At 47.8% G+C, this 13,889-nt stretch overlaps 1 protein-coding gene across 1 annotated transcript in view; it reads right to left on the bottom strand.

The window, feature by feature from the left end:
- Positions 1 to 6,133, bottom strand: part of NT5DC1 (5'-nucleotidase domain containing 1) — a 287,049-nt gene extending 280,916 nt beyond the window's left edge. Inside the window, exon 1 of the mRNA XM_040431037.1 lies at positions 5,874 to 6,133. Coding sequence (XP_040286971.1) covers positions 5,874 to 5,966 — 93 coding nt within the window. The 5' untranslated portion in view covers positions 5,967 to 6,133. The remainder of the gene's footprint in view (positions 1 to 5,873) is intronic.
- Positions 6,134 to 13,889: the final 7,756 nt, after the last annotated feature.

The raw sequence follows: 13,889 nt of genomic DNA, 5'->3' as shown, positions 1-13,889 counted from the left end.
CATACGGTCTGCAAAAAAAAAAAAAGGAGCGGACACGGAAAGAAAATACGTTCGTGTGCATGAACCCCAACGCTGTGTGATCAGTCTGTTGATTTTAGTAAGGAGGGCCACACGAATACTGGCGACAAAACACAGATACTGGCCGTGTATATCCTGCATTTTCACCTTCTGCATGTCTCGTACCTTCTGCATGTGTAAAACATGCCTATTTTTGTCCGAAAAACGGATATACAGATGTGGACAGCACACTGTGAATTCCGCATATTTTGTGGCCCTATTGAAATTTATGGGTCCGCATCTGATCCACAAAAAATGTGGATCGGATGCGGACAAAAAAATACGGTAGTGTGAATTCCCCTTAATATTCAGAAAATCCGACACATGTGGACTCTGTTTACATCATGTTTCAGCCTTCCTTCGTCCTTGTTCCCATGTTAAAAAGTGTATAACATGCAGTACATTTTTTGAAAGATGGCTCTGCATAGAATAGTGTTCTCTACTGCCTGCATGGACCAAGTAATTTACCATGGTTTACGGCAGAAAACTAGTGCAAATCACACTTGAAATATTCCGTTTCTGGTGCATGGACATCCAGCAATGCGCTAAAATGAGAGGTGTGCCCATTTGATGCACCATATATATTATTAACATGGCGCCTTATATTATAAATGAGTCGACTCGGTTATACTAGGCGGAGACTCGTATTCTCGGTTATACTAGGCAGAGACTCGTATTCTCGGTTATACTAGGCGGAGACTCGTATTCTCGGTTATACTAGGCAGAGACTCGTATTCTCGGTTATACTAGGCGGAGACTTGTATTTTCCCTGGGAGTAGTTATCTTCTCCCTGGCTGTGAGCACATCCAATCAGAGCGCCCCGCTCTTAGCCAGGCAGAATGAGCTCAAGCTATTGCGAGAACTTGAGCGTGTAGACATCCTTGAGCTCATTCTCCCTGGCTAAGAGCGGGGCGCTCTGATTGGATGCGCTCACAGCCAGGGAGAAGATAACCACTCCCAGGGAAAATACGAGTCTCCACCTAGTATAACCGAGAATACGAGTCTCCGCCGAGTATAACCGAGAATACGAGTCTCCGCCGAGTATAACCGAGAATACGAGTCTCCGCCTAGTATAACCGAGAATACGAGTCTCCGCCTAGTATAACAGTCGACTCAATATAATATAAGGCGCCAAAATATACAGGGCCAACAGCGGAAGAACGGGGGGTTCTGTAGAAAAAAAAAAAGTGCCAAGACATCAATGGGGGCTGCCCTATAAAGGTAGGATAATAATTAGACTAGAGCTAGCCTGATGAAAAGGTTCTCTTTAAGAAAGATAAGCAGTTAACGAAGACAAATAAAGCAAGCCCTAAAAGAGGACCTTTCATGGGTCCAGGTATTATGAAATAATTAGCAGGATATGTAGGGCATAGCACAGGGAGGTAATATTGCTTACTAGTTTGTCTGGACGCCGCTCTGTTCGCGAGCTGTGCCCCCCGCCTCGGTACAGGGAGGAGGAGACTGCCCTGTTCTCCCTGGCTGTAGAGCGGTCCAATCACAGCGGAGAACGTCACAGGGAGAAGGTGAGCTTTTTTTCTCCCTGGCTGTGACACTCCCAGCTGTGATTGGACCGCGCTATAGCCAGGGAGAACAGGGCAGTCTCCTCCTCCCTGTACCGAGGCGGGGGGCACAGGGGGGCAAACAGAGCGGCGTCCAGACAAACTAGTAAGCAATATTACCTCCCTGCGCTATTCCCTACATATCCTGCTAGTTATTTCATAATGCCTGTACCCATGAAAGGTCCTCTTTAAGGGGGTTTTCCCATCTCAGACAATGGGGGTGTATTTCTAGGATATGCCCCCATTATCTGATAGGTGCATGTCCCACCTCTGGGACCAGCACCTACACCGAGAACTGAGCGGGGAAGGTGGTGGCTGGAGGACCCTGGGTACGGCCACCACCAAGCACTCTCCCCGTATTAGTGAGCTTGCATGGCCACCACTCCCATTCATTTCAATGGGGCCGAAGGAACCTGCACCTATCAGACAATGGGGGCATATGCTAGCTATATGCCCCCATTGTCTGAGATAGGAAAACCCCTTTAAGTAAAACAGACAGGAATAAATGCTGGAAGCTGTAAATGACTTGCTATGACGGCAGGAGCTTCTTCAGGGTTCACAGCGCTGGCCCAGTAGGCAACATTTAGTAAGTACAGTCCTGATCAAAAGTTTAAGACCACTTGAAAAATGGCAAAAAATCATATTTAGCATTGCTGGATCTTAACAAGGTTCCAAGTAGAGCTTCAACATGCAACAAGAAGAAATGAGAGTGAGACAAAACAACGAATAAACTGAAACAGTCTGTTTTTCAGCTGATCAAAAGTTTAGGACCACATGCCTTTAAAAGGCCAAATCTGTGCAAAGATGTGGATTCATTGTCATTTTCTGTCAGGTAGTCACACGTTGTGATGGCAAAGGCAAAAAAACTCTCCCTTTTTGAACGTGGTCGGGTTGTTGAACTGCATAAGCAGGGTCTCACAGCGCGCCATCGCTGCTGAGGTGGGATGCAGTAAGACAGTCATTTGGAATTTCTTAAATGATCCTGAGGGTTATGGAACAAAAAAGTCAAGTGGAAGACCCAAAAAAAATTCATCAGCACTGAGCCGGAGGATCCAATTGGCTGTCCGTCAAGACACTGGACGATCCTCGACCCAAATTAAGGCCCTTACTGGTGCTGACTGGAGCCCCATAACCATCAGACGGCATCTGAGACTGAAGGGCTTCAAAAACAAAAAACGTCTTCAAAGACCTCGTCTCCTTGAACGCCACAGAACTGCTCGTTTGGACTTTGCAAGAGAGCACCAAACATGGGACATTCAAAGGTGGAAGAAAGTTTTAGGCCTCTTTCACACGGGCGTTGCGGAAAAATGTGCGGGTGCGTTGCGGGAACACACGCGATTTTTCCGCGCGAGTGCAAAACATTGTAATGCGTTTTGCACTCGCGTGAGAAAAATCGCGCGTGTTTGGTACCCAAACCCGAACTTCTTCACAGAAGTTCGGGCTTGGGATCGGTGTTCTGTAAATAGTATTATTTTCCCTTATAACATGGTTATAAGGGAAAATAATAGCATTCTGAATACAGAATGCTAAGTAAAACAGGGCTGGAGGGGGTTAAAAAAAATAAAAAATCATTTAACTCACCTTAATCCACTTGCTCGCGATGCCGGGCATCTCCGTCTGACTCTTTTACTGTATAGGACCTGTGGAGAGCATTAACTATAGTTTAAGGACCTGGGATGACGTCACTCCGGTCATTACATGGTACGTCACATGATCTTTTACCATGGTGATTCACCATGCTAAAAGATCATGTGACGTACCATGTGATGACCGGAGTGACGTCATCCCAGGTCCTTAAACTATAGTTAATGCTCTCCACAGGTCCTATACAGTAAAAGAGTCAGACGGAGATGCCGGGCATCGCGAGCAAGTGGATTAAGGTGAGTTAAATGATTTTTTATTTTTTTTAACCCCCTCCAGCCCTGTTTTACTTAGCATTCTGAATTCAGAATGCTATTATTTTCCCTTATAACCATGTTATAAGGGAAAATAATAAGGTTCGGGTCTCCATCCCGATCGTCTCCTAGCAACCGTGCGTGAAAATCGCACCGCATCCGCACTTGCTTGCGGATGCTTGCGATTTTCACGCAACCCCATTCATTTCTATGGGGCCTGCGTTACGTGAAAAACGCACAAAGAGGAGCATGCTGCGATTTTCACGCAACGCAAAAGTGATGCGTGAAAATCACCGCTCGTGTGCACAGCCCCATAGAAATGAATGGGTCAGTATTCACTGCGGGTGCAATGCGTTCACCTCCCGCATCACATCCGCGTGGAATACTCGCTCGTGTGAAAGGGGCCTTATTCTCTGATGAGAAAAAAATTTAACCTTGATGGTTCTGATGGTTTCCAACATTACTGCCATGACAAGCAGATCCCACCGGAGATGTTTTCTACGCGCCACAGTGGAGGGGGCGCCATAATGGTCTGGGGCGCTTTTTCCTTCAGTGTAACAATGGATCTTCAGGAAGTGCAGGGGCGTCAAACGGCCGCTGGCTATGTCCAAATGTTGCAGAGAGCATTCCTCATGACTGAGGGCCCTCGTCTGTGTGGTAACGACTGGGTTTTTCAACAGGACAACCCTACAGTACACAATGCCCGCAGGACAAGGGACTTCTTCCAGGAGAATAACATCACTCTTTTGGCCCATCCTGCATGTTCCCCTGATCTGAATCCAATTGAGAACCTTTGGGGATGGATGGCAAGGGAAGTTTACAAAGATGGACAACAGTTCCAGACAGTAGATGGCCTTCGTGTGGCGGTCTTCACCACTTGGAGAAATGTTCCCACTCGCCTCATGGAAACGCTTGCATCAAGCATGCCGAAACAAATTTTTTAAGTGATAAACAATAACGGCGGAGCTACTCATTACTGAGTTCATGTTTGGAAGTTGGATTTCTGTTTTGGGGGGGGGGGGGGGGGGGGGGGGGGGGGGGGGGGGGGGGGGGGGGGGGGGGGGGGCTTTAGTTTTTTTTTGGAGGTGTGGTCCTAAACTTTTGATCAGCTGAAAAACAGCCTGTTTCAGTTTATTTGTTGTTTTCATTAAATTGAATGCTCAAAAAATGTTTTGTCCCGCTCCCATTTCTTCTTGTTGCATGTTGAAGCTCTACTTGGAACCTTGTTAAGATCCAGCCATGCTAAATATGATTTTTTTGCAATTTTTCAAGTGGTCTTAAACTTTTGATCAGGACTGTATCAAGACAAAAGATGTTACTCTCAACAGGGGGGGGAGAAGGACCGCGTTCAGCGGTCAAAAATAGTATTCAGGACTTTTTTCTACACAAAAAAAAAAGTTTGAATCCCATGACAGTCAAATGGATCTGTTAGGTTCTGTTCCTATCATTTATGTGCTGAATTCGTCACTTCCGTTACTTTCATTTTTCTGAAAGGAAATAGCGCGGATATGAAAGCGCCCTAACCAGTCACATGTGAACACACACTCAAAAGCCAAAAAGTGTGGGTGAAAGGATCCTAAGGGTACATGCACACGAACAGGATTGCGTGCAGATTTTCCTCACGGATTTGCGTGCGGAAAATCTGCACTATAGGCCATGCACGTTGTATTCTGTGAGAATTTGAAATTCTCATGTACACAATGCAGATTTTTTTTTTGGTGCCGATTTTAAAATCTGCAGCATGCGAATTTATTTTATTTTTCCTGACTGGATTTTCTCCACTCTTTTCAATGGGGAGAGGAAAATCTGCATGTAAGTGTGCACCGACTGATGCGGATTGTCTTCACGGATTTCAGTGCGGATTGTCCGTACGTAAATCTTGAACGCGCTCATTTACCCGCACAGTCGCTTGTTGAGGAGTGTGGCGTTACAGAACAATGGCGTTTACATAAACCCCTCACACAGCATGCCACCCTTGTGCCAGTAAGACTTGTTCTGTACAGTGACTGGGAGGTACCAGTACACCCATAGTGACACCAGTCGCCCTCTCAACACACATAGCATTTGCAGAGCCCAGCGCGGGTAACCGCAGCTCCTTGTGACGTCACAAAGCAGCACGTCACAATCGCGCATGCTCACATGGACTGCCTTGCACGGATTTGGGCCTGTTCGCCTGGCAAACTGCCGATTAACCCCTTCCTCGCCGCCCGCGGGCAGGAGCGGGTGATGATAAGCGGTAACACAGTGCTAGGCGCCGAGTCATCCGCTGCTCTGGATTCCGCATGGAGGACATGGCGGCTGGCGGGCGGTGTCCTGAGGTGCTGCGCGCTTCTCAGGACACCGCCCTGTCTTATACACTCACCTTGCTGGATTCCTGCAGCCGGTATCGGCATAGCGTGTGGTCCAGGTCAAAGCCTATGACATCGCAGTCAGAGAGGGAGAAGTGGTCGCCCATTTTTTATTATTTTTTTGGCGGGGTGAGCGGTGCACTGTGAGCGCCCTGACCCGGGGCTGAGCTGCTCCCTATAAGCTCCGCCGCTCCTCAGTGTTTCCCGCTGCTCCACACACAATACCGGCAGCTGGCCTGTTACCTCACTACTCTGGGAGATCTTCACCCGCCATTTTGATGGCGTAAACAACCTTTAAACTGAGGGACGTTTTCATCTTGCAAGGCAGTGTTCACACAGTGGGGCAGGTTTACTAACACCCGCTTTTTATGCTGCTCTTAGGGGGAGATTGATCAAAACTGGCGTGAAGGAAAACCGGCTTAGTTGCCCCTAGCGACCAATCAGATTCCACGTTTCATTTTTCACAGCTCCTTTGGAAAATGAAAGATGCTATCTGATTGGTTGCTGTGGGCAACTAAGCCAGGTTTTTCTTTGCACCAATTGACATTTTTTTATGTCTCATGTCCACAGTGTGGAAAATTGACCTGCAGTGTGGGCTTGCTACAAAAAACGGTGTATCGCCTGCAGGTTTGTATGCTGACCCTCTCTAGTTTTGGTTCCATTGAATGGAGCGAAACCACAAGCAGGCTCCCACTACGGCTTTGCGAGGGCTCCACGCGGAAAACACTCTAAGAATGGACATGTACATTCTTGCCGCGGACTAAGTCCTCGGCCACGTGAACTGTGGCGCGGCCGTCTTTGGTCCGCATGTTGCAATATAGCATAGGACGTCCTGTGTTTAGCCGAGCGGCCGCACGGAGACAGGAGCCTGTACCCGTGTTTTGTGGATTCACGGTCTGTTGACCGCAAAATGCGGTTGTGTGAATGCCTCCACACATGCAGATTTTAAGGTGTGAAAATAAATAAGATTCATGTCCCCAAGACCAAAATTGGGGTGGACTTCAGGGGGTTAAATGGAAGCAATGCCGATAGGCCTCTTTCACACGGGCGTTGCGGGAACACCCGCGATTTTTCCGCGCAAGTGCAAAACATTGTAATGCGTTTTGCACTCGCGTAGGGGTGGGCGATATGGCCTAAAATCTATATTGCGATATAATTTTAAGCATGTGTGATATGCGATATATAGTTTTCTATATTTGGGGGGGCGTTTAAACTTTTTTTTACTTTTTATTTAATAACTATTAGTCTCCTTAAGGGCTAGAACGTAGAACCCTTGTCATATTCACCCTAATAGAGCTCTATTAGGGTGAATAGGACTTTACACTCTCCCTGCTGCCCTGTGCTTTGTGCTCACAGCAGCAGGGAGCTGATCCCCGTCCCTTAAATGGTGCCATCCACAGATCCCCCCCTCCCCTAAACGGTGCCATCCACAGATCCCCCCCTCCCCCAAACGGTGCCATCTACAGATCCCCCCCTCCCCTAAACGGTGCCATCCACAGATTCCCCCCCCTAAACGGTGCCATCCACAGATCCCCCCCCCCCCCCAAACGGTGCCATCCACAGATCCCCCCCCTCCCCTAAACGGTGCCATCCACAGATTCCCCCCCTCCCCTAAACGGTGCCATCCACAAATTCCCCCCCCCCCCCATAAACGGTGCCATCCACAGATTCCCCCCCCTCCCCTAAACGGTGCCATCCACAGATTCCCCCCCCTCCCCTAAACGGTGCCATCCACAGATTCCCCCCCCCTCTCCTAAACGGTGCCATCCACAGATTCCCCCCCCTCCCCTAAACGGTGCCATCCACAGATTCCCCCCCCCTCTCCCCTAAACGGTGCCATCCACAGATTCCCCCCCCTCCCCTAAACGGTGCCATCCACAGATTCCCCCCCCTCCCCTAAACGGTGCCATCCACAGATTCCCCCCCCTCCCCTAAACGGTGCCATCCACAGATCTCCCCCCCCTCCCCTAAACGGTGCCATCCACAGATCTCCCCCCCCCCCCCTAAACGGTGCCATCCACAGATCCCCCCCCCAAACGGTGCCATCCACAGATTCCCCCCCCCTCTCCTAAACGGTGCCATCCACAGATTCCCCCCCCTCCCCTAAACGGTGCCATCCACAGATTCCCCCCCCCCCCTCCCCTAAACGGTGCCATCCACAGATCCCCCTCCCCTAAACAGTGCCATCCACAGATCCCCCTCCCCTAAACAGTGCCATCCACAGATCCCCCCCCCCCCCCCCCCCCCCCCCCCCCCCCCCCCCGACGCTCACAGGAATACATTTAAAAACTAATCAGTAACTTTAACTTTATTCATTGGTGATCTCTTTACTGTATACCTTACTAGGTCTTAGCTCCGATAACAGCAGGCAGTGCGGGGGGCGGCGCTCACTCACTGACGTCACGCGCCTGCGCCGCCTAGTGGGAGGAGCAGGCTCGTGACGTCAGTGAGTGAGCGCCGCCCGCCCGCACTGCCTGCTGTTACCGGAGCTAAGACCTAGTAAGGTATACAGTAAAGAGATCACCAATGAATAAAGTTACAGTTACTGATTAGTTTTTAAATGTTCTACTGTCAGCGGCGTGGCCCTGTATATTCTAACCCCCAGGCAAGCGTCCCTGTCACCATGGGAACGCCTGGGGGTTAGAATATACCATCGGATTTGAGTTTTCACACGCTCACTGAGATCGTGAAAACTTACTCAATGATTTACTGTCAGTCCCTCCCCTCCTCCTCTTTTGTCATTGGTGGTCAGCGGCAGCCGCGCACAGTGTGCCGGCTCAGGAGAAGATGGTGCGCGCAGAGAGCGCAATCATATCGCGGTCCGGCGATATAGGCGATATGCTCAAAATCCCTTTCGTGGCACAAATTTATATCGTCAATATCGCCCACCCCTACACTCGCGTGAGAAAAATCGGCATGTTTGGTACCTAGACCCGAACTTCTGTGAAGAAGTCCCATGTTTGGGATCGGTGTTGTGTAGATTGTATTATTTCCCCTTATAACATGGTTATAAGGGAAAATAATAGCATTCTGAATACAGAATGCAAAGTAAAATAGCGCTGGAGGGGTTAATTTTTTTTTTTTAACTCGCCTTAGTCCACTTGATAGCGCAGCCGGCATCTCCTTCTGTATTCTTTCTTTAGGACCTGGGTAAAGGACCTTTGATGACGTCACTCCGGTCATCACATGATCCATCACCATGGTAAAAGATCATGTGACGTGCCATGTGATGACCGGAGTGACGTCATCAAAGGTCCTTGACCTATAATGAATGCTCACCACATGTCCTGTTCAGTAAAGGAGACAGAAGGAGATGCCGGCATCGCGATCAAGTGGATTAAGGCGAGTTAAATTTTTATTTTTTTAACCCCTCCAGCGCTGTTTTACTATGCATTCTGTATTCAGAATGCTATTATTTTCCCTTATAACCATGTTATAAGGGAAAATAATAATGATCGGGTCTCCATCCTGATCGTCTCCTAGCAACCGTGCGTGAAAATCGCACCGCATCCGCACTTGCTTGCGGATGCTTGCGATTTTCACGCAACCCCATTCACTTCTATGGGGCCTGCGTTGCGTGAAAATCGCAGAATATAGAGCATGCTGCGATTTTCATGCAACGCACAAGTGATGCGTGAAAATCACCGCTCATGTGAACAGCCCCATAGAAATAAATGGGTCGGTATTCAGTGCGGGTGCAATGCGTTCACCTCACGCATCGCATCCGCGCGGAATACTCGCCCGTGTGAAAGGGGCCATAGTGTTAGCAGGGAACAGGTAAACATAGGTCATGCAGTGATTAGATATGCTGAGCATTAGGAGCTCCAGCAGTGTCCAACGCAGGGTCCTTCAGCTTTCTTCTGAAACAGTTTAGCTCTTGTGAAAGTGTGTGCTGTCATTTATTTATTATACTCACTTATATAGCGCTGACATATTCCGCAGCGCTTTACAGACATTAGCATCAAACTGTCCCCAATGGAGTTCACAATCTAAGGTCCCTATCGGTATGTCTTTGGAGTGTGGGAGGAAACCGGGGGAGAACATACAAACTCCATTGGTCATAAGTGACATGGCCACGTTAAAGGGGATGGCTGGTTTCTGATATTGAGCTATCCTCAGGATAGGTGATCAATATTAGATCGGCGAGGGTCCAGTACCCGCACCGATCAGCTGTTTGAACAGCGCTGCGTTTTCTTTACTGTTTACCTGCTCACTGTTGACATTGCGGTGGTGAGCAGGTGTAATTCCAGCTCCGCTGCCCCAGTTATTTGAATAGGAGCAGAGTGTAACTACAACTGCTCCTTACCATTCATGTGAATGGGCCGGAGGAACTGTAATTAGACTGCTCGCCACCGCCGTGCTGATGGTGAGCAAGTAAACCCGCTCTCGCATGACTCACAGCACCCTTACGGATAGGTCATCAGTATCCGAAACCGGGCAATCACTTTGAGGGCTCATGCACTCGTGTGCAGCCTGTGCCCGTATTGTGGCCCGCAATATACGGGCACCAGCCTTGTGCGCTCTATATCACAGATGCGGACACATTCACTTGAATTGGTCCCCAAGATATGGAAAAAATTTAACATGTTTTATTTTTTTTGCGGAACGGACCGATTCTTGCGGATCGCAGACCCATTCAAGTGAATAGGTCTGCATCTGCAAACGGCAGGCACACGTCCAGTGCCTATGCATAGCGGATCGCAATTTGCGATCCGCAGCATGGGCCACAAACGTTCATGTGCATGAGCCCTAAGTGAATGAGAGAGTTCTGCAATTCCTTCCCACCACTAGTCCTAGAATAGTACAGTTTTGTAGAAAAGCCAAATGACCCCTTCTGCTTTACCAAGATGCGCAGCTTGTGCAAACACTTCAATCTGGAGACCCCACCAATGAGATATTAATTGAAAATCTAATTAATACGCCAGTGTTAGAGTCAGTTATGGTTCCACAAAGTATGGGTTGGCCTCTGCTCACACCAAGTTTGATAAGTATATGCCAAAATAAATAAATGCAATAAAAAAATAATAATAATTTCACAAAATACAATAACACATACATGTCCCTTATGTATGAGATATATCCTACCTTCAGATCCTCAGCTATGTCATGTGACTAGGGTTGAAACGATTCATCGATGTAAATCGAGGCAAAAAAATGTGGTTAAATCACATGACCATGGAGCGTGAGTTAAGTGAAGCCTCTTACCGCTCCGCGGCCTCCCAACTCGGCACCGCGCTGCACTGGCCAGGGCCTTGCATGCACACATCGTCAGCGTGCTGGCTGACGCTGTGTGTGACGTCAGGTCCCTCCCAGTGCGTGCTGGGAAGAAAACGTGGTCCGTCTCCTGTGGACTCCATGTCAGTGCACTGCCAGGAAAGTTAAGTATAAAGTTAGCGGGGGGTTTGAAGGGGCTGATGGAACTGGGGGACATGGATGGCAATGGCATGGAGGGGCTGGTGGCACTGGGAGAGGGGGGGACGGAACATGAATGGCATAGAAGGGCTGATGGCGCTGGGTGGGGGACATGGCATGGAGGCACTGGGGGAGGGGGACACAATGGATGGCATGGAGGTGCAGATGGCAGTGGGGCGCTGATCTGGGGGAGTGGGAGACATGGCAAATGGGCTGGCAATGGATGGCATGGCAGAAGAACAGCCTGCTGGAGTATTACCGTATTTGATATAGCTGGATACAACCAGCTATATGCTCTCATTGACTATAATATGGTTCAAGGCCATCTGGGCATGTTCCGGCATACATGCTGGGTATCGTCCAAAGCGTTTTGTTTTTTGTCCGGCCAAAACCCAGCTTGAATGCTGTAACAAGGCCGGACCCCATTACAGTCAATCACTGCGGCAGCCGGCAGTATCCAGCTATACCTGATATGGTACATTCTGGCTGTTCTTCTGACAGAATGTATATTACAGCTGTGAAAGAAGCCTTATGTGCTTGCAATTATTTGCTATACCACTATAAGAAAAAAAATATTCTTTTTATAAAGCAATACATTATTTTAAGAAGGTTTTTCCTATTAGAGTATTCGACAGGAAGTCAGTTACTTCTCTATTCATTCCTATGAGAGTGAGGCTCCCATAGGAATACATAGAGAAACTGACTTCCTGTCCACACATAAAATGCTGTGTTAGGGTCCATTCACATGTCCGTTGTTTCTTTCCTGATCTGTTCCGTTTTTTTGCGGAACAGATCTGGACCCATTCATTTTCAATGGGTCCTGAAAAAAAATCAGACATTGAGCTGTCCGATTTTTTTCAGGACCCATTGAAAATGAATGGGTCCAGATCTGTTCCGCAAAAAACGGAACAGATCAGGAAAGAAACAACGGACGTGTGAATGGACCCTTATTTGGAGATTCAGTGTCAGGGCTCATGCACACACTTATTTTCTTTCCGTGTCCGTTCCGTTGTTGTTTTTTTTGGCGGACCATATATGGAACCATTCATTTCAGTGGGTCCTCAAAAAAAAACGGAAGCTACTCCGTGTGCATTCCGCAAAAAAATAGAACATGTCCTATTATTGTTCGCATTACGGACAAGGATAGTACTGTTCTATTAGGGGCCAGCTGTCCCGTTCTGCAAAACACGGAATGCACACGGACGTCATCCGTATTTTTGCGGACCGCAAAATACATACAGTCATGTGCATGAGACCTCAGTCACATTACACAGCTGAGGATCAGAAGGGAGGTTGTAGCTCCCAAATACAGTCACTCTTAAGAAAATTACCTTCACTACAGTTTACCTTTCTATGAGGTCAGAGACTAACATTTTTATGAGAGTGTAACTTTAATTTTTACTGAATGCAGCAAGATAAAAAAAGATTGTCCTAAAAATATATGACTTGTCAGATAGCAACTTTCTTTTTGGGCCTTTTTACACAGGTTGTTAAAGGGGTTGTGCAGAGATATATATTTATGACCCATCTTCAGGACAAGTCATCAATACCTGATCGGCGGGGGCCAACACCTGGCAGCTGCGCTGATCAGCTGTTTGAAGAGGAGGTGGCACTCCACTTGAATAGAGTGAGTGTTTGTAATTGCACAACGCCACCGCTCCACAGGAGAGGACGCATAGTGTAAACACCAGGAATGACGCGCATGGAAAGCCGCCTCCTATACAGCTGATTGGTGGGGGTGCTGGGTGTTGGACCACCACCGATCGATCAGATATTGATGACCTATCCTGAAGATCACTGCATAATCCTTTAAACTGGTCAAACAAGCCATTCATAAGAACACCTGTGCCTGATCACTGGTGCATCTCTAATTGTAGGTCGGCACCTGTAAATGCTAGAACCCACTGCCAGGGCCATATCGTGTACAGGCAATTTATAGGCTATGTACACCTTCGGGCCAATTTTTTATGATTATGTTTTACTGATTTTGGGCTAAAAATAGTTTTTTCAGTTGGTCTTTATTAAAAATATTCTGCTGTTTTGTCACAAAGGGTTAACTGTCTAGCTGTGTGACTAAATTACTAAAAGGTCATAAACACTAAGACACATTTTTATCAGTAATATAAGAACTTAGTCATAGTCTTTAAACATGGCAGCAATCAGCTGATAAACAAGCTTAATTTGTTGGCTGATCAATGCCTAAGAATCATTGTAAGGCCTCATGCACACGACCGTTGTGTGCACCCGTGGCCGTTCCGTTTTCCGTGATTTTCTGCGGACCCATTGACTTTCAATGGGTCCGTTGAAAACTCGGAAAATGCACCGTTTGTCATCCGCCTCCGTGTATCCTGTCCGTCAAAGAAATAGGACCTGTCCTATTTTTTTGACGGACAACGGTTCACGGACCCATTCAAGTCAATGGGTCCGTGAAAAAACACGGATGCACACAAGATTGGCATCCGTGATCCGTGTCCATAGGCTACTTTCATACAGACGGATCCGAAGATCCGTCTGCATAAAAGCTTTTTCAGAGCTGAGTTTTCACTTCGTGAAAACTCAAATCCGACAGTATATTCTAACACAGAGGCGTTCCCATAGTGATGGGGACGCTTCTAGTT

This window comes from Bufo bufo, chromosome 4, assembly GCF_905171765.1.
Source record: "Bufo bufo chromosome 4, aBufBuf1.1, whole genome shotgun sequence".
Lineage (NCBI taxonomy): Eukaryota > Metazoa > Chordata > Amphibia > Anura > Bufonidae > Bufo > Bufo bufo.
Note: the sequence above shows the minus strand (reverse complement) of the source record. Positions and strands in the feature narration are given on the sequence as shown.